This window comes from Stegostoma tigrinum, chromosome 15, assembly GCF_030684315.1.
Source record: "Stegostoma tigrinum isolate sSteTig4 chromosome 15, sSteTig4.hap1, whole genome shotgun sequence".
In the NCBI taxonomy this organism is placed as follows: domain Eukaryota; kingdom Metazoa; phylum Chordata; class Chondrichthyes; order Orectolobiformes; family Stegostomatidae; genus Stegostoma; species Stegostoma tigrinum.
Window position 1 is genome coordinate 18,776,011 of NC_081368.1, and position 19,632 is coordinate 18,795,642.

General features: G+C 39.5%; 1 protein-coding gene across 1 annotated transcript in view; it reads left to right on the forward strand.

Moving 5' to 3' along the window:
• The first annotated feature begins 8,845 nt into the window (after positions 1–8,845).
• The window catches only part of LOC132210557 (NALCN channel auxiliary factor 2-like), a 724,467-nt gene continuing 713,680 nt past the window's right edge, over positions 8,846–19,632 (forward strand). The window contains exons 1-2 of the mRNA XM_059651273.1: positions 8,846–9,001; positions 9,419–10,232. Coding sequence (XP_059507256.1) covers positions 9,600–10,232 — 633 coding nt within the window. The 5' untranslated portion in view covers positions 8,846–9,001; positions 9,419–9,599. The remainder of the gene's footprint in view (positions 9,002–9,418; positions 10,233–19,632) is intronic.

Here is a 19,632-nt window from a genome sequence, read left to right on the forward strand (position 1 = left end):
TCTTATATTCTCTCCCTATACATAAGCTACTTACTGGGAAAGTGACTTATTATCTTCCCCTACACCTAGGTCCCAAAGACACAAAAGAAACCTTTTTCTAACAAAAGCAGGATCTAAAGGTCAATTGTTACCAAATATTGATTGAATCCTAAAGGAGCACTGAAAATGTTTGTCAAGCTGTTTTTGTTTTCATTTGTTTATAGATTTAAAAATGCACAAAAATGCATCACTGTTTCATTTGCTTTCGCTTTTATCATGAAAAGGTGACACTTTTGCTAGCTCTTTTCACTTATTCTCCAAACTACCATCACCAAAAATAAAGTTATGCTGCCTCTTCATCAACATTGTGTCATTTGAAAGAGTTAAAGTTTGATAAAAGGCTTGGTGGTGTGGAAAATTTCGTTTTCCAAAAAATACTAAATTTTTGGAAATTTAGCATTTCCAAAACACTAAGACATAGATAAGCTGCAGAGCTGGGCTGAGAGGTGGCAAATGGAGTTTAATGCAGATTAGTGTGAGGTTATGCACTTTAGTAGGAGTAACCTGAAGGCAAAGTACTGGGCTAATGGTAAGATTCTTGGTAGTGTAGATGAGCAGAGAGATCTCGGTGTCCATGTACACAGATCCTTGAAAGTTGCCACCCAGGTTGACAGGGCTGTTAAGAAGGCGTACAGTGTTTTAGCTTTTATTAATAAAGGGATCAAGTTCTGGAACCATGAGGTTATGCTGCAGCTGTACAAAACTCTGGTGCCGCCACACTTGGAGTATTGCATACAATTCTGGTCACCGCATTATAAGAAGGATGTGGAAGCTTTGGAAAGGGTGCAGAGGAGATTTACTAGGATGTTGCCTGGTATGGAGGGAAGGTCTTACGAGGAAAGGCTGAGTGACTTGAGGCTGTTTTCATTAGAGAGAAGAAGGTTGAGAGGTGACTTAATTGAAACATATAAAATAATCAGAGGGTTAGATAGAGTGGATAGGGAGAGCCTTTTTCCTAGGATGGTGACAGCGAGCACGAGGGGGCATAGCTTTAAATTGAGGGGTGAAAGATATAGGACAGATGTCAGAGGTAGTTTCTTTACTCAGAGAGTAGTAAGGGAATGGAACGCTTTGCCTGCACCGGTAGTAGATTCGCCAACTTTAGGTACATTTAAGTCATCATTGGATAAGCATATGGACGTACATGGAATAGTGTAGGTTAGGTGGGCTTGAGATCAGTATGACAGGTCGGCACAACATCGAGGGCCAAAGGGCCTGTGCTGTGCTGTAATGTTCTATGTTCTATGAAATAGAAGTGTACTAAAAATATCAGGGTACATTACAAAAGGAATTTAAATAAATATTTTATCTCAGTATAAAATATGAGAGCAGTGCAATATCAGGTTATCAATGAAAAATTGTGATTTTATGGGGAATCAATAAATCTGTGCCTGAGATCAGTTGAACATTTACATTAATCCAAGTTTGATAATATTTTCTCAGAATTTATTTTAAAGGTCAGGAATAATACTTCCTTGGTATAACTGCGGTTATTCAATTCCTTAGTGTTTTGCTGTTACATTTCATTTTTCCTGAATGGAAGCATATTTTGGTTGTGATGACTGTGTTTAAAATGACAATGGGCAAGATTAAGGGTCACTGAATGGACTGCACTATTTCTGTCTCCATATGAGGTCCACATCGATGATATACTGTAGTTTTCAGCCAAGCGTATGGGAAATGACCAATATAACAAAAATTTATCTTTGTATTTCAAAGACACGGTGATAAAAAGGAATTAGGAGAATCGGGTGAATAAAAATTCTGCGATGTTTCATTCGCTCGGATCAATTTAACAGTCATTAATTGACGTATAAGTTTGCATTATGGTTACATTTCTGCATTTGATATTTGCTTACAGTGGGCATTGTACAAACTACTAATGTAGCTTTATGACCACATGTATCTATGTTGTCTTGTGTCTCAGGCAATAGTGTTCTATAGCGATCTGATACAGTCTGAAATAATTCATACCTGACTGAGTGCAATAAGCATTATGCTTTGTGGTGATTCCAGGACACCTGCTTGGAAAGTTCAGCAGGGTTTTGTGAGAGATCAACCAACACTAGCTCCTTCCAATGACTGTTATAGTAATAACTTGCAAACAGTTTAGAGGAGCAATAACTTAAATATTGTTTACCCTCCAAAACTCCTCTCATGATGCCATATGGTGGTTACCCTTGCACACACTAGACCATGTAAGAAACTTAGGGACCCATACATTTAATGCATACACACATTAACACATGCAACTCGGTCATTAGAACAGCATTGAAGACTTAATTTAATAGCACTAGTCCCAATGAGGCAAACATGTTGGCAACCTACACAAATTTCATGGAAACAACTATTGCTGATCTCTGAGGACAGGACATACTAAAAAAATCTGAGTGGTCAAAGAATATTTCAAAAAATGACAGAAAACATTTCCAACCTGATAAGAGATGCTCTTGAACAGAAGAACTCTCCAGTTTAAGGTTTTCAACACAACTGCAAAAACATAGGGAGCAAAAAAGCTGAAAAGAATGGAAAAATCTTTGAGAATAGCAGCAACATTTGGGATATCTATCATCACTCCAAAACAAGAATCTTTAAAGACAAAACACTTAATCACATTTGGAAGCCATGGCACCAGAAGTATTGTCAGGATGATTGGTGATCCACATAGGACATAAAATTGGGTAACCTGGACCAAACATTCCTTGAAGCATAGAATAGATTCCAGACTAGATACTAAGTCAGAAGCTGAACAAGTAAATGCAATTCTGTACACAATCAACAATGTAACAGATAATGCCATTGCTCACCAATGAGTACAAGATATAACTGTTACATTTCCAGTTATTCCGTTACTGGGCAAATCAGATTCCAGACTGAAATCTGTCTTTATAGAGCATATTTTGTTTTAATTGGTTTTAACAAGATTGCCTCTACCCAAAACATAAACATGCAACATTGTTCGTTTGGTATTAACAACAAAACCAAAATTCCTTAAGTAGAATAAATTAAGATAAAAATAAAGTAGACCAAGTGATATACACATAATATGTCTTTAAAGATTTTGAAATGCATCCCATTAATCCCAAAGCAACCTAACAACACCCCTTTTGCAGTACTTAAAATATAGAAACAGGTGAGATTGCATGTAATGAAGATAACAAAGAGCCTACAGCATGAATAGACAGGTTAAGCAAGTGGGGAAAAATACTTGCCAGATGGAATATAATGCAGGGAAAAGTAGGATCATGCACTTTGGCAGGAAGAACAGAAGAGTCGAGTATTACTTAATTGGGGAAAGACTGCAGAAAGCTGCAGCACAGGGGGATTTGGGGTGCCCAGTGTCTGAAGTACAAGAAGATTAATGTCCATGTTCAAAGGATATTAGAGAAAGCAAATAGAATGCTGACATTTATTTAAAAGGGAATGGAGTATAAAAGTTGGGAGGCCCTGCTAAAACTATATAAAGCATTAGTCAGACCACACCCAGAATACAGTGAGCAGTCTTGATCCGCTTATCTAAGAAAAGACAAATTGTCATTGAAGACATTCCAGTAAGGTTCGCTATGATGATATTGAGTATGGAGGGATTATCTTATGAGGTGAGGTTGAATAGGTGGAGCTTGTAATTGTTCATTTAGAAGAATGAAAGGAAATCTTTTTGAAACTTATAAAATTCTTAGGGGTATTGACTACTTTAGATATAGAGAGGCTGTTTCCCCATCGGGCAAAAGCACATCATCTCTGATTTCTAACCTTGTTGTTATAGAATCTTTTTATAGATGAATCAAGTTTCATAAATGATGTATGACTACAGACACAGTTACTGGAGACTTAAATTATTTGCAATATATGAGTTTCCTAATGTAGTTGCTTGGGACACAGTCCATAAGTTGTGAATGAATGCTCCAGCCAATTTTGGACCTGAATATGCCAGAAGCTCACCAGAGTGTCTAAAATCTAATGGTAGGTTGTTTATGGACTCTGTCTTGAAGAATTCTGATTTTTATACATCACTGTTAAATTATAGGTCCATCACACTCCACTGCAGGCTCACACTATCTGTGTTACTGATGAGCAGAAACCGAAAGAGTAGAATCCCTACACAGCCTAACAAATTGGCTTCATAACTACCAAGCAGTCCATTATAAGGAGTAAACCCATTATGCTCAAAAGGCCCCACATTACAAGAAATACTACTATATGAGAAATTTGCCATGGCCAAGAACAGGCAACCAGTGTGGAGCAGGGACTTAAGTAGAAAGGGGACAATCACATGCAGAATGATGAACCAACAGATCGTAGACTATTTGTAGATCACTGAAGGGGCTGCATGAAGGAACTTCTAGAACCTCATCCCATTAAGGTTGAGCCATCTGCAGATTAATCATTAGTGTGAGCCAAATGATCAACCTATCAACAGAGGAGAACATTAAGCTCAGACTGTCAAGAGAACAGTCCAAGTCAACTACCTTCCACCCAACAAGCTACTACTGTTCAAGGTCCAAAAAGATCATAAAATCCCTACAGTTGGGAACATGCCCTTCAGTCCAACAAGTCCACACTGACCCCAGAACATCCCACCCAGACCCATCCCACTATAACCCACCTAAGCGACACATCCTTAAACACAATGGGCCATTTAGCATGGTCAATCTACCTAGCTTACACATCTTTGAACTATGGGAGAGAAAACTGGAACACCTGGAGGAAACCCATAGAGACACAGGGAGAATGTGCAAACTCCACACTGACAGTCACCTGAGGGTGGAATTGAACCTGGGTCCCTAGCACTGTGAGGCAGTCATGCTAATCACTGAGCAACCATGCCACTCAACATATTTGGGAACAATAGTAAAGACTTTGATGTCTGAATTTGTAATGTCAAAGATTTCGTGTGAGATGTGTCATGGTATTTGTAATTACATAAGCAAATGCTTAACCATAATATTTATCAGGAATACACTTTGGGGAAAATATTATACATGGGTCTGATAGGATCTGTAATGGTTAAAAGGGAAGAACTGTTGATGCTGGAGATTTGAAATAAAAACCAAAAGTGCCTGTGAAACTCAACAAGTCTAGCCATTTGTATGGAGACAGAAACAAAGTTAACTTTTCATATCTGGTATATCTCATCTTCAGAATGCTGGTTTCGAAGAAAAGTCATGTCAAACTGTAAACATTAACTGGTTCTCCTTCAGTTATCAGGTGCTGCCAGATCTGTTGAGTTTCTCCAGCACTTTCTGTCTGTATTTCTGAAAGGGTTAGCACTTGATTAAGTATTATAAAGATCACCTTCTGTGATTGTGTCATGAGGAAGATAGTACCTCCAAATCACAACTCACAGCGCAACAAAATTCTCCACAACCTCCTTTCATTCCTACTAGCAGACCTTTTGCTAATTAATTTAAATCTGTGTCGTCTGTTTGTGTATCTTTTCATAGGGTCATAGAGTCCTACAGCACAGAGACAGGCCCACTGGCCCAAACTAGTCCATACCAAATAAAATGTCTATCCATGCTCACCCCAATACCCTGTATTTGGCCCATATCTTCCTAAACCTTTATTATCCATCCAAATGCCTTTTAAACATTGTCAATGTGCCCACCTCAACAGCTTTCAATGGCAGTTTATTCCATATACTCACCACCCTCCATGTTAAAAGCTGCCCCTCAGGTTTCCATGTATTCTTTCCTCTCTCACCTTAAACTGATGCATTCTAGTCCTCAATTCCCAACCCTGGGAAAAAAATTGAGACCAAGTATCCTACCCACACCTCTCAGGATCTGAAACACTTCTACAGGAACACCCCTCAGTCTCCTGTGCTCTGAAGAAAAAAGTCCTGTCTTGTCCAATGTCTCTCTATAACTCAGTTCTGGTAACATCCTTCTAAATCTCCACTGTACTTTTTCCAGTTTAATAAAATCCTTTCTAAAGCAAGGCAACCAAAACTGAACACAATACTCCAAGTGCGGCCTCACCAATGCCCTGTACAACTGCAACAAAATTTCCCAACTTCTATACTCAATGATAACAAGGTGTGGAGCTGGAGGAACACGGCAGGCCAAGCAGCATCACAGGAGCAGGGAAGCTGAGGCTTCGGGTCAGATCCGAAATGTTAGCTTTCTTGCTCCTCTGATGCTACCTGGCTTACTGTGCTCCTCCAGCTCCACACCTTGTTATCTCAAACTCCAGCATCAGCAGTTCCTATTATCTCTATACTCAGTGCCCTGGCTGATGAAGGCAAGTGTATCAAAAGCCTTCTTCACTGCCCTGTCTGCCTGTGACTCCACTTGCAGAGAACTGTGCACCTGAACTCCAAGGTCCCTCAGTTCCACTACACTCCTCAAGGCCCTACCATTCACCATGAAGCTCCTACCTTGGTTTGACTTTCCAAAATGCAACACCTCACACTTATCTTTATTAAACTCCATTTACTATTTCTCAACCCAGTTCCCCGGCTGATCAAGATCAATTTCTGATAACCTTCCTCACTGTCCATGATACCACCTATTTTAGTGTCATCTGCAAGCTTACTAAATCATGCCTTGTGCGTTCTCATCCAAATCATTGATAGCGATAACAAACAGTTAGCTATTGGTGGAAACACTTATTATTTCAATCAAAGCTCTTCACAATTTTGAACACCTCAATTGAATCTTGCCTTCGCCTTCTCTGCTAAAGAGAAGCAATTGCAGCAGTCCCAGCTCTGCACATGGCTAAAGTCCCACATACCAGGTACAATTCAATAAATCTCCTTTGCGCTCTTTTTGAGGCCTTATATTCCTTCCTGAATTGTGCAGAATGGCAAATAATACTGCAACTGAAGTATAAACTTTGTCTTCTAAGGGTTCAGCATAAATTCCTTGCTTTTATGTTCCATGGCACTATTTATAAAACATTTAAATAGCTCTATCAAGCTGTGCTGCTATCTTCAAAGAATTCTGTGGAGCAACCCCATGGTTTTCTCTGTTTCTTACCCATTTTTAAATTGTTCCTTTTAATGCATATTTCACCGTTTCATTCTTTCTAAAAAAATGTGTCACTGCACACTTTTTTTGCATGCAACGCCATCTGTCATTTATTTTTGCACTTCAACAATGCATTCACATCCTTTTTCTGGAAAGTGAGTTTCAACTCAACTCGTTTCTAGAGTGGCTTGTCCCTGAACTTCCAAGATTCAGGAATGCATGGGCTGTAGCCTCTTCATTGAGACACATAAACGTTAACTGCTGCAGATAAAATATATGCATTAATTTTCCGCAAATAACTATGAACTCTTTTACAAACTTGGATATTCAATGGTGGAAATTGACATATCAAGAATAGGAAGAAAATTCAAGGCACACTTGAATCAGATGCAGCCGACTGAGTATTGTAAGACTTCACCATTTCAGAAAGGCAGCTCACCACCACTTTCTGAAGCACAATTTTGGATTTGTGACTAACACCTGTCTAGCCAGCAACATTTACATCCCATTACAGAAAAAAATAAAACTAATGTTGGTTGTTGGCTGTGTCATAGTCCGTAGGGGAGTCAAGGAGATTGATGCATCACAGATGTATCACAGTTCTCTGCAAGTGGATTCACAGGTAGACAGGGCAGTGAAGAAGGCTTTTGATACACTTGCCTTCATCCGCCAGGGCACTGAATATAGAGATAATAGGAACTGCTGATACTGGGGTTTGAGATAACAAGGTGTGGAGCTGGAGGAGCACAGTAAGCCAGGCAGCATCAGAGGAGCAAGAAGCTGACATTTCGGGTCTGACCCGAAGCAGTATCTCACTTCAAAAGACTTGAATCTTAACAGAGAGAGAGAGAGAGAGAGAGGTTGGGGGGTGTGGGGGGCTGGTGGTGTTTAAGGAGAATGGTACATTGCAAGTGGGTATGCAGTTTGTGATGCTGAGTCGCTGTTTGCCTGCTGTGCATGTCTTCGTGTGTGTGTGTGTGTGTGTGTGTGTGTGTGTGATCAGTACAATTTCAGTATTGTAGCAAGATTGAACACGTAATTGATGGATATTGATATGGGGTTATGAGAACTACTGAAACAGATGTGGGGGCACCAACGTAATTATGGATAAGCTACAATATTCTTTTGAAAGCGGAAGAGTTGAAATTGTATGCGGGATTCCAGATGACAGTTCATCAAGAATGTATGGAAGTCAAATAGCTAGATTCCATGCATTCTGAAATGCTCTTCAGATGAATCTCAGTACCTGGTGAGCTTCATTCATAACCACTTCACATTGAATACTTTTCAGTGAAAAGACAGGAAACGTCCAAAACCATTTTATCCATTACCGACAGCCATATTTTAAAACAAAAACTATGGGAATTTAATGTTCCAAATCCACACAACCATAAGTTTGTAAGTACACCCGTAACATCATCCATTCGCCATCCTTTGGTTCAATTCTGTGATCGTTTCAGATCCTTTTGGCTTTTCGCTGTCATCTGAGCGCTGCCTATATATGACATCTCTGGGTATAAATAAAACCCCGAACAGCCTCCTCCCCAATGTCATTTATGAACAGGCAAGTACTTTCTGGCTATGTGAATAGCCGGTCTGGAAAATATTCGCCGCATTTCTCGTCTCCCATTCCAGCGGCCCCTCCTCTTCTGCATCTTTGCCAAGCAGTATCTCACTTCAAAAGACTTGAATCTTAAGAAAGAGAGAGAGAGAGACAGGTTGGGGGGGTGTGTGGGGGGGTGTTTAAGGAGAATGGCAGATTGCAAGTGGGTATGCGGTTTGTGATGCTGAGACGCTGTTTGCCTGCTGTGGATGTCTCTGTGTGTGTGTGTGTGTGTGTGTGATCAGTACGAGTGAATGGCTCAGTCAATTTCAGTCTCTCTGAATGGCCCTGTCAATTTCCCCCTAAGCCGGAGGAGAGCGCAGGCGCCTGGACCTGCCCCAAACATCTCAAGGTGTACTCATCGCGTTGAAGATGGCGACAATTTGAGGTTGGAAGGTTGAGGGGGAGTGGTGGTGTTGGGGAGGGAAAAAGAAGGAAAGAGAGAGAGGAAGAGAGAGAGAGGGATGGGGAAACGGGAAGAGGCAACAGGGGTCAAGGAACGAAAATGAGACCCAGAAAACGGACAAGGACACCGGCGAGGAGAGCAGGAAAAAAAACCCACCGATGAAGGCTATTTATTCCTAAAGGATCCGTGCCCCTTCTGTCACTAATAGTGGGTGCGCGCTGGTTTTTATTTTAATTTTAATCAGGTAGCCTACAACATCGGAAAGGTTGGAGGAGGAGGGGGCGGCGGATGGTATGTGGCGGGGTGGAGGGATGGATGCTGTCTGGGCTTGTTTGTTTATTTATTTTATTTTAAAGTCAACCAAAATAAAAACAAATCTCCCCTTTCTGTTTTGTTCAGACGGAGGATGCAATCTCCTGCAAAATGCCATGGATTATATTTTGACCAGCCGGTGATGGGGGGGCACTTACACCCCTCGTTAGCAACTCTGCACACAGTCAGGCTGCTAAAGTGACATTGGGAACTAGGGAAATTGGAAAGCCGCCCTTTCTCCCCCCACTCTTTCCCTCCCCTCCAAAATATGATCAGGGGTGCTTGGATGTGTAATGCCGTCCTGAAAATCTGTTTTGCACCCACAGCAAACGAGAAACCCTGCGTCGATTCACAGAGGGCAGAGAAATGGCAAATGTCTTTAGCGTCTCTGTTCCTTTTCGCTGTCCTCTTGTCTGATTATTTTTGCTCTTGCGCTGGAACGAAATTGAGGAGCGGGGAAACAGCGGGCAGGATCTGGAGTGACCCCGCTACGAGTCAGAACTTGGCAAACGATCAGAGTCAACGGCAGGCTCAATGTGATCTGTCGCTGACCAATTTGACTGATCCCGGTGAGGAGTTGGACCGAGCCTGTCGATTAATTCCCAAAGGTCTGGATTCCGCCTGCCTGTGGTCTTACTTCAGTCATCTTAGACTGTCCTTCTGCCATTCTTACACCATTGCCGATCTTTTGCGGGATTATGTTAACCCGAATGGGTTAAACTGCAGTTTGGATATGCGGATCAGTGATGATGGAGGGGCTATGTCTGTCTGCAGTGAATGCATCAAGGCTTATCAGATGGAAGACCAACATGCTCAGGAAAAATACGAGGAGTTCGAAGCAATGCTACACAAGTACTTGGAATCGGGGTATTCAGTCAAATCTTGCCCGAGCGTCTGTATGGTAAGATTAATCTAAATTCCCACTTGGCCACTCTAAATCCGTGATCAAAGCTTCGGGTTAGAATGGCACACACTGAACGCCATGTGGCGATAAGTCTTCTGGGCTTTTCTATCTTGCAGTGTTAATGAGTGCACAGTACGTCAACGCAAAACGAAGTGGGAACCCTTCAGTTGAAGTACCCCGTGCCATATATCCCCATGGTTGGAAAGAGTCAAGGGGACAATGGATGGGTGGCAATTTGTTTTTTTTTAAACATGTGATTTGTAAGAGGATTTGGGGAGGATGCAGTTGCGGTGGGGGGGGGGGGGGTGGTGGTGGTGGAGCAGGGAGAGTTTGAAGACTGTACCTGGAAGCAACTGTAAGTCCATAGGAGGGGGTAGGCTGTGGGTCCAGTCGTTATTTTAATAGAAGGATGTAGGGCTGGTTGAGGGTACAGAATGCTATGTTTAGAACTGAGAGGAAAGGAGAGGTAAATACAAGAGAGCAATTGTCTTGGTCTGCAGGCTTTGGGTTGCTGGGGAAGATGAGATAGACAGGAAAAGTTGGAACTGATTAGAGGATCATTTATCAGATGACAAGCAAGCTGATGGATGGTCCTTATTGAAAGTTATTCTTTGCATATGTTTTATGATTTTCATCCCCTTGCCATAACATTGTATTGAACAGTCAGACTAGCATTGTTGGCAAGTTTTCTCCTAGTGCTATAGGTAATATGTTCCAAAAAGTATGCATGATGAAAGGAAATGAATGCCATCACTGTGCATGTCTGATCATTCAGAAGCCACAAAACTGTCAGCATCATGAGTTAGGCTCAAGTTAAAGCCAGTAATTGAACAACAAAAAGTGCACATTTCTGATTTAAATAAATGCACAGATTGTGAGCTGGTTCTGATCATTTTGCTCAAACTTTTTTCTTCACTGTGCCAACTACTTTGGCTTGTGATGTTATCTGTGTGAAATAGAAATATAACATGCATGGATAATAGAGATGGGTTCTAGAATTCAGTAAAATAGTACATTGGTTTTCTGTAAAATATCTTTTTCACCTGTGATCAAAGAATGTTTGAATTCAATGCTAAGAACACTGGAACCACATGCTTTCCAGAAATCTTTCTGTTTGATAATGGTTTCTGTAGTTATTAAGCTCCAATAAAATGGTATGTGATATAAGAGACATATGTGATAAGATATGACATAGAGCAAGACTAAGTGGCATAATATCACCCATAAGTTAAGGATAGTAATGCTCCTGGCAACTCAAGATATGAAGCTTTCCCCAAAATGTGAACAGGAAACTTGTCTTTCAGTTAGAAAGTAAGGTTTTAAAAATCGACAGATATGTTGATAGGCCTGTTACAATTCTAGGGTTTGTGTGAGGTTGACAAACAGCTGGGGTATTACTCTAGAAACATCAGTGAGTCCTCTGTGCAACAGCCTCGCAATGCACCCTCAGCCATCTGCTGTTCTGAAGGTGAAGTGTGCAAAACAGTACTCAATTTATATCATACCACTTCCCATGTGTTTGTTTATTGCTTTGTTATCATATTATTGTGCATTAAGGTGGGTTATAAAATTGAGCCTACATTGGTAGGATTTTGGACTCACTCATGTTTAATGTATCTCTGTTACCTTCTCAAATCAGCAAGTTGTGATTTTGGACTTCTTGACTGTGAAAATTAGATAGCATTAAAGATATTATCCTGAACTGGTTTTGACATCCTACAGGGTAAACAGGTGTTGATTCTATATCCTGTAAAGTACAGGATTACACAATAGGAAGTCAGATTTGTAGGCCAAATGGCAATATGTTATGTAAATGAACAGTTGGAAATTGACCTTGCTGAGCAAAATCTCATGCAAATATCCTGGCTGTCAATAGGACTGTTTTATTCCATGGCCCAATATCAGGAGGATCAGTACTTTACGCATATTGCGTTTCAGCCATGCTGTGTGATTAGATGATAGATTTAGATTATTGATGGGCACTTTTCCTAACTTCTGTTGAAAATTCATTTGGTGTCAAAATGGTGGCCAAGAAAATAAGAGTAAACTACGGAAAACTTAGAATAAGGTTACTGTGTCAATACATCTAGGGATGCGGATTGGTGGCATCATAATGCAGCGTTTTGGAATACTAGCACATAGTCTCATGAGGTTCAGTTCTCCAGCTTTGCTCATTTTTATGCCTGGGCAGCACAACTAGCAGTCAGAAAAAGTAAGATGCAAATTCTCCCATGAGAAAAGGAAATTGGACTGTGATGTGCTGTCTAAATGTTATATCTCAAAGGAGATATTAATGTATAACCTTAAGCAGACCAGCCTCACAATAAGATCCAAATCTAGCAAACAAGTACCAAAAATTACTTTCAGAACAGGAAAAAACATTATAATTTCTACAAAGATAGTGGGAACTGCAGATGCTGGAGAATCCAAGATAACACTTTATTATCTTATAATTTCTACAGATGTGCACACTTAGTTGCTGATGGTTATCATGTCTCCAGCAGTAGATTTTGAGCAGAGACTTTACCATCGGCAGAGCAACAAAATAAGGAAAATCAGTGAGCCTGACTTGTTCTTTTGCATTTCCAAATAATTAGCTACAGCCCGTATTGGTGTCACATTCTAGCAATTGGTCCTTGAATTAGAAGGTCTGTGGAAAATAAAAAATAAAGGAGGCAAATATTTTAAACTGTTTGAAGAATCAAAATGTGGCAGCATGCACTGTATAATTGAGCTTGGGTTTGGTTTCCTCCACAATACTGAATTCGCAATGTCAATCACATGGGGATGCTTAATGGAGGTGTGAAAGAAGGTCAAGAAGTACTCATACTTGGGTCACTGGCTCACATCTTTCTGCAGCCAATTCAGAATTGTGCTGACTTGGGCTAAAATGCTGGAACATTTCAGTATGTAGGCTGGGGAGCAAACAAGAAGGTTACTCTAACTCCCAAGGGGTACAGTCTCGAGTGATCAAGAACATTCCAGGTATTAGGATTCATAAGTTATGAAACAAAGTTTAAACTTGTTGGGCTTGTTCTCTTTAGAAAAGAAAGACCATAATTTGTTTTGATAATTTTCAATTTTATGAAAGGGATTGATAAAATTGATCTTGGCACATTTTTCAGTATGGCTGAGAACATGTTTCAGAAATTAAAGTTAAAAGTAGGTATTCAGCCGGTTAACGGAGACAAGGCGAACAGGGTGAATTGGTTCAAGAGTCAGTGAGATGGATTTTAGTTTGAAAGTATCGATGAATTTGATGAGAAAGGAGATAGTGGACTTTCAGGAAGCTGTCGGATTACCCTCTTCACCTCTCAACAGACAGCGCTCCTGTGAAATAACAAAATGTTGAACCCACTGTTTTTGATAGTTTTTCTTTAGATCAAATATTAGATGTAAAAGAAATCCTTCCTCAATAATTCATTGTTAAGTTACGACCCTAGAACAGGCGCCTTTTTCCTGGATTATCATTCCTTATTCTCGTCATCACCTTGAAAGATTGATTCAGTTCACCTTGAAGTCATATTTCATATCGTTGCGAACTATTTGGTAGGTATTGTGTTCTGTGTATTTGCACATAGCTCACAATATCCCAGACTTTGCTACAACTCCCTGACAGAATCTACTCCAACTGCTTCCAAGTCCAAAGAATGGTCACAGAAGTGGTCAGAATGAGATTTGGAGCTGGAAAGTAGAAAGTCTGAGTAGACACTGTTGTCAAGATCTTGTTAAGCAGCCACAGGAGCTGGGGTCTATTGCAGGATTTGGAGCTATGGAGGATGTCAGGAAGCAAGTCTGGAACTGAAGGCAGTAGTGATAGGGCCTGAAATCACTGAGCAGAATCATGTCAGTTGAAGAGTATAAGAACAGTATGTGCTGGAGAAACTCAGCAGGTCTGGTGGCAGCTGTGAAGTGAGAAACAGGATTAACATTCTGAACTGTACTGAAAAGGAGTCATGTTGCATTCAAAGTGGTAACTGATTCTCTCTCCACAGATGCTGAGTTTCTGAAGCGTTTTCTGTTTTAATTTCAGATTTCCAGCTTTTGCGGTATTTTGCCTTCAGTTGCAGAGGAGGTGGGAATGGGGAGCTATTGTGGTGATTACCTGCACAATTTTAAAATTACATGAAATGTTATTTTGATATACTATCACCGATTTGGTCACAGAAATGAGAAATTACACCAGATATGTGCTGATGACTGGCAGTGGGAGATTATTGGCTGAAGAAATAATTGAAAGGACAATGGTCTTTGGAATCTGGGATGGGTTTGACTGAATGGATACTGCAATTATACATTATTAAAGTCACAAACCTATAATCATACAGATAGGGAGTCAATGGATAGATCCTGGAAATCAGTTACAGTCTGGAGCGTAATGATGGGATTTAGATAGCTTATAAATAGGCAAATGGATGCTTGGGAATGACTGGAAACACTAATTTAGTTAAGAGGTTCAGGCGATGTCTTAACCTGATTGGTTGATAATTGCTTGATTGATGCTATAAGCTTGAAGTTTTAATTTTGTGTGTTTTTGCAGTAATTGTTGTTAATTTCTTAAGTGTTTTTATTCAGTTTCAAACCAGACTTCCCTGTCAGGTTGAATTACCAATCAGTACATTTGGGTAGCAACAACAGCTATTGAAAGTTTAGTGAGAAATAGTTTTCCATAAATTGACAGGAAATTACATTGTCAATTATTGCATCATTATTGAAATATGTTCCAATTAAGGGTCATCTTGGGTTTCACTGGCTGCTGTTATTTTGGAGCTGTGCTGGAAAATTACATTTATAATCAGATCTGCATCGATTATTAGAAATGATGAATAATATTTTGTACATTGCAACATTTAATTGGCTGAATGCCACATTTGCACACTTCTGGCCCCCTGGAGTAAGACCTACTTAAATAGCAAGAGAAAGAAAATATCAGATTTTTCTTCAGCTGAACCCTTGAAACAGGGGTAAAAATAATTAAGTTTATGTTTATCCTTGAAATGGTCATATAATAAAATTCCACGGAGAATAAAAAGGGATATTAACCTTTCACTGCCAGGCAAATATGGTCCTTCCCAACCCATTGAATCAATGTACGTGTCAGTATCTTTTCAATGCCTTGATTTCAAGCACATTTAATTTTACTCAAAATTCTTCAGCTCGTATCCCAACTGTCATCCAAGTGCTGATCAATCTAACTTTTATGTTCATGAAACACATTCACTCCCTGAGGGCAACACCCGATTTAATAATTTGCATCCTTGTTCTCAAATCCCTTTGTGAACTTACCTCTTCTTTTACCCTCATATCTCATGCAATACTCTCAAATATTCCCACCAAAACCTCTCTGCCCTTTTTTCTGTGCATTTCTTTCCAACATTTTCACTATGTTAAAGGTGCAAATTGTTGCAACTATTAATAAATGCATTAAGATTTTACTTCTGTATTGTTATATTTCTAAGCAATTAATTATGGAATGAGATATGAATAATTTGAATAGTTGTGTGATGAACAGCTTCTGCATTTGCATTGCCCAAATACCCGGACTAAGTTTATACCCCCAGTCAGTACTTCAAATCATCCTGAGAGTGTGAAAGGTGTTATGTATTTACAAGTTAGTTCTTTTTTCTATGTGTACTCTTACACTGTATCCAGCATTATTCAATACAGTGCATCCAAAACCAGTTGTAGGTAATGCTATTCAATGCGTAATAATTGTGGCGAGCAAGACTACTATGACCAATAATGGCTATGTACAGCACGTTGCATTTTGTGTATGGCATTATGAAAAGGTAAATTGTAGTAATTTGAAGCCCTGTTAATTAAAATTCAAATTCAATTACATTTAAATGAATTGGTGGTGTGTAACATTATTGCGATTTAAAAAGGAATAACATTATTCAAACATTCTTGTGTTCGTGCATCAGTGTCCTCATATCTAAACCCAAAATTGATTCATGTCTGATTGAGAAGCAGCATTTCCTTATGTAGTAGTTATAGAGACTTGGAGTCATAGAATCATGGAAACAAACTGTTCAGCCCATGCTGAGCATATTCCCAAACAAAACTGCTCCCAACTGCCTGTGCTTATCACATATGCCTCCAATCTTTTCCTATTCATGAGCTTATCAAAATATCTTTTAGCCATTCTAACTCTACCTGCATTCACCACTCTCTCTGGCACATGAACCATTCTCTTGTAAGAAAGTTGCCCCTTATGTCTTCTGTAAACCTTTCCGCTCTCACCTTAAAAATATGCCCTCTAGTTTTGAACAACCCCACCCTCGGGAAGGGACCCTTGTCATTCACCTTATCTATGCCACTGACAATTCTATAAACCTCAACAAGGTGACCCCTCAACCGCCTAACCTCCAGTGGGAAAAAAAATCCCAGTTTTTCCAGTCTATTTTCATATCTCAAACCCTCCATTCCTGGCAACATCTTGGTAAATCTTTTACGAACCCTTTCCAATTTAATAATATAATACCTATCACAGGGCAACCAGATCTGTACACAGTACTCTGGAATAGGCCTCACTGATGTACTGTGCAACCTCAACATGACGTTCCAATTCTTATACTCAAAAGCCTGAGCAATGAAGACATGCATACTAAATGCCTTCTTAACCACCCTGTCTATCTGTGACACAAATTTCAAATAATTACGTACATTTGCCACTCAGTCATTCTGTTCTGTAACTCTACCCAGGGCCCTACCATTAATTGTGTAAGTCCTGACGTTGTTTGTATTACCAAAATGCAATACATTACATTTATCCAAATTAAACTCCACCTGCCACTCCACAGCCCATTGACCCAATTGATCAAGATTTCTTTGTACTCTTTATTCACCTTCTTCATTGTCTACTATACCACCAATTTTAGTGTCATCCACAAACATACTAACCATGCCTCCTATATTCTTATTCAAATCATTTATATCAATGACAAACAAAAGTGGACCCAGTACTGATCCCCATGGAACACTACTGGTCACAGGGTTCCAGTCCAAAAAGTAATTTTAGAACATAGAACATAGAAAAGTACAGCACAGTACAGGCCCTTCGGCCCACAATGTTGTGCCGTGGAATAATCCTAATCCAAAACTAAATTAACCTAACCTACAGTCCCATCTTCTTCTACCACCATCCTCTCCTACAGTAAAGCCAATTTTGTATCCAATTGGCAAGCTCACCCTGAATCTCATGTGATCTAACTTTACTAATTAGTTTACCATGTGGAATCCTGTCAAAGGTTTTACTAAAATCCAAGTAAATAATAGCCACCATTCTGCCTTCATGAATCTTTTTGGTTACTTCATTAAAAACACTAAATCAAGTTTGTGAGACATAATTTTCCTTGCACAAAACATGCTGACTATAGTTCCTTGTCTGTCCCAATGCATATAAATCCTATCTTTCAGAATCAACTCCAACAATTTTCCCACTACCAATGTCAGACTCATGGATCTATAGTTTCCAGGTTTCTTACAGCCATTCCTAAACAATGGCATAACATTAGTCACCCTCCAGTCCTCAGGTACTTCACCTGTGTTTATAGATGATACAAATATTTCTGCTAGGAGCCCCGCAATTTCCTCCTTAATTTCCCCAACATTGTGGGATACACTTGATCAGGCCCTGTAGATTAATCTCCCATTATGTTTTCTAAGACTTTCACCACTTCCCCGTCTGTAATGTGAGCTGTTTTCAAAATGTCAATATTTATTTCCCTGAGTTCTGTAGCCTTAAAATCTTTCTCAACAATAAAAAACTGATACAAAGTATTCGTGTAATATCTTTCCCATCTCCGGAGTTTCACCACAAAGTCAACCCCTTTGATCTTTAAGGGACACAACTTTCTCTCCAGGTGCTCCCTTGCTCTTAATGTATTTGTAGAATTGTTTTTTATTGTCTGCAACCTTATCTGCCAAAGCTGTCTCATAGTTCCCTCTTTGTCTTCCTGAATGTCTTTTTAAGAATGCTCCTACACTGTTTACACTCTTCAAGAAATTCAGTTCATCCTAGTTTTATATTTCTAATTTATGATTCTTTCTTATTCTTGACTAGATCTTCAATAACTTTATTCATCCATTGTTCCCTCAACCTACTAGCTTTGCCTTTCACTCTAACAGGAATATAATCCTTCTGAACTCTCATTATCATACTTTTGAAAGCCTCCCACTTGTCAGTTGCCCCTTTTACCTGCAAACAGTCTACTCCAATCAACTTTGGAAAGTTCTTGTTTCATATTCATAGAATTTGCCTGTTTCCAACTAAAAACGTAGCTTTCATGGAAGACTTATCCTTTTCTGTAACTATTTATAAACTGGTTGTATTATGATCACAAGCCCCAAAGTGTTCCCTTACTAACACTTCTGTCACTTACCCTGCCTGATTTCTCAAGAGAAGGTCAGGTTTTGCTTCTCTAGCGGGAATTTTTACAAATTAATCAAGAAATTTTCTTGAACACGTTTAACAAATTCTTCACCATCAAAACATTAAACACCATGGCAGAACCAGTCAGTGTGTAGAAAATTAAAATCACCTTCTGTTACAACCTTATTATTCTTCCATATATTTGAAATCTCTCTTCATAGTTGCTTCACAATTTCCTTCTGATTATTAAAGGGGTTCGATAGCACAATCCGATCGAAATGATCATCCCTTTCTTACTTCTAATTCAACATTCGTGTTTTTCACAAAATGATTCCTCAGAAATATCTTCTCTAATTACAGTAGTAGTGTTTTCCTTAATCAAAAATGCCACTCCCCCTCCTTTCTCGCCTCTCTTTCTATCCTTCCTTTAACATTTAAAACCTGGAACATAGAGCTGCAAGCCCTGTCCCTACCTATGACATCCCAATTCCATCTTCCCATACGTGCGTTACTTTCATCACCTTTACCTGATGAGACTTCTTGCATTGAAATAATGCAATTTAATTCTTCCGAGTTACTTCATTCTCTGATTTGCTCTTGTCTGTCTTCTCTAATTAACTTGCTCTTTTCTGATTCAGAACGATTCTCATCTTTCTTTATACTTTCACTGTTACTTAGGAAGCTCCCAAAGTTTACAGGTTCTCAAATTAGAATGAGTAAATCTTCCCACCTGGATATTGGTCTCTTTCTAGTTCAGAAGAAACCCACACTCTTTGAACAGGTCTTTTCTGTCCCAGAAAAGATCCCAAAGATCCAAGAAACTGAATCCCTACACATTGCACCACCTCTTCAGCCAGATTTATCTTCCCTATCATTTTATTCCTTCCTTCGTTAGAACTGGACACTGGAAGTAAACCAAAATTGCCCCATTCCTTCATGGGATATACCTGCATGATGCTAACTCTTAAGGGCTCTAATTTTAATTCAGGCAAATGCACTCACAAGCTGGAAAGGAGTATCCTT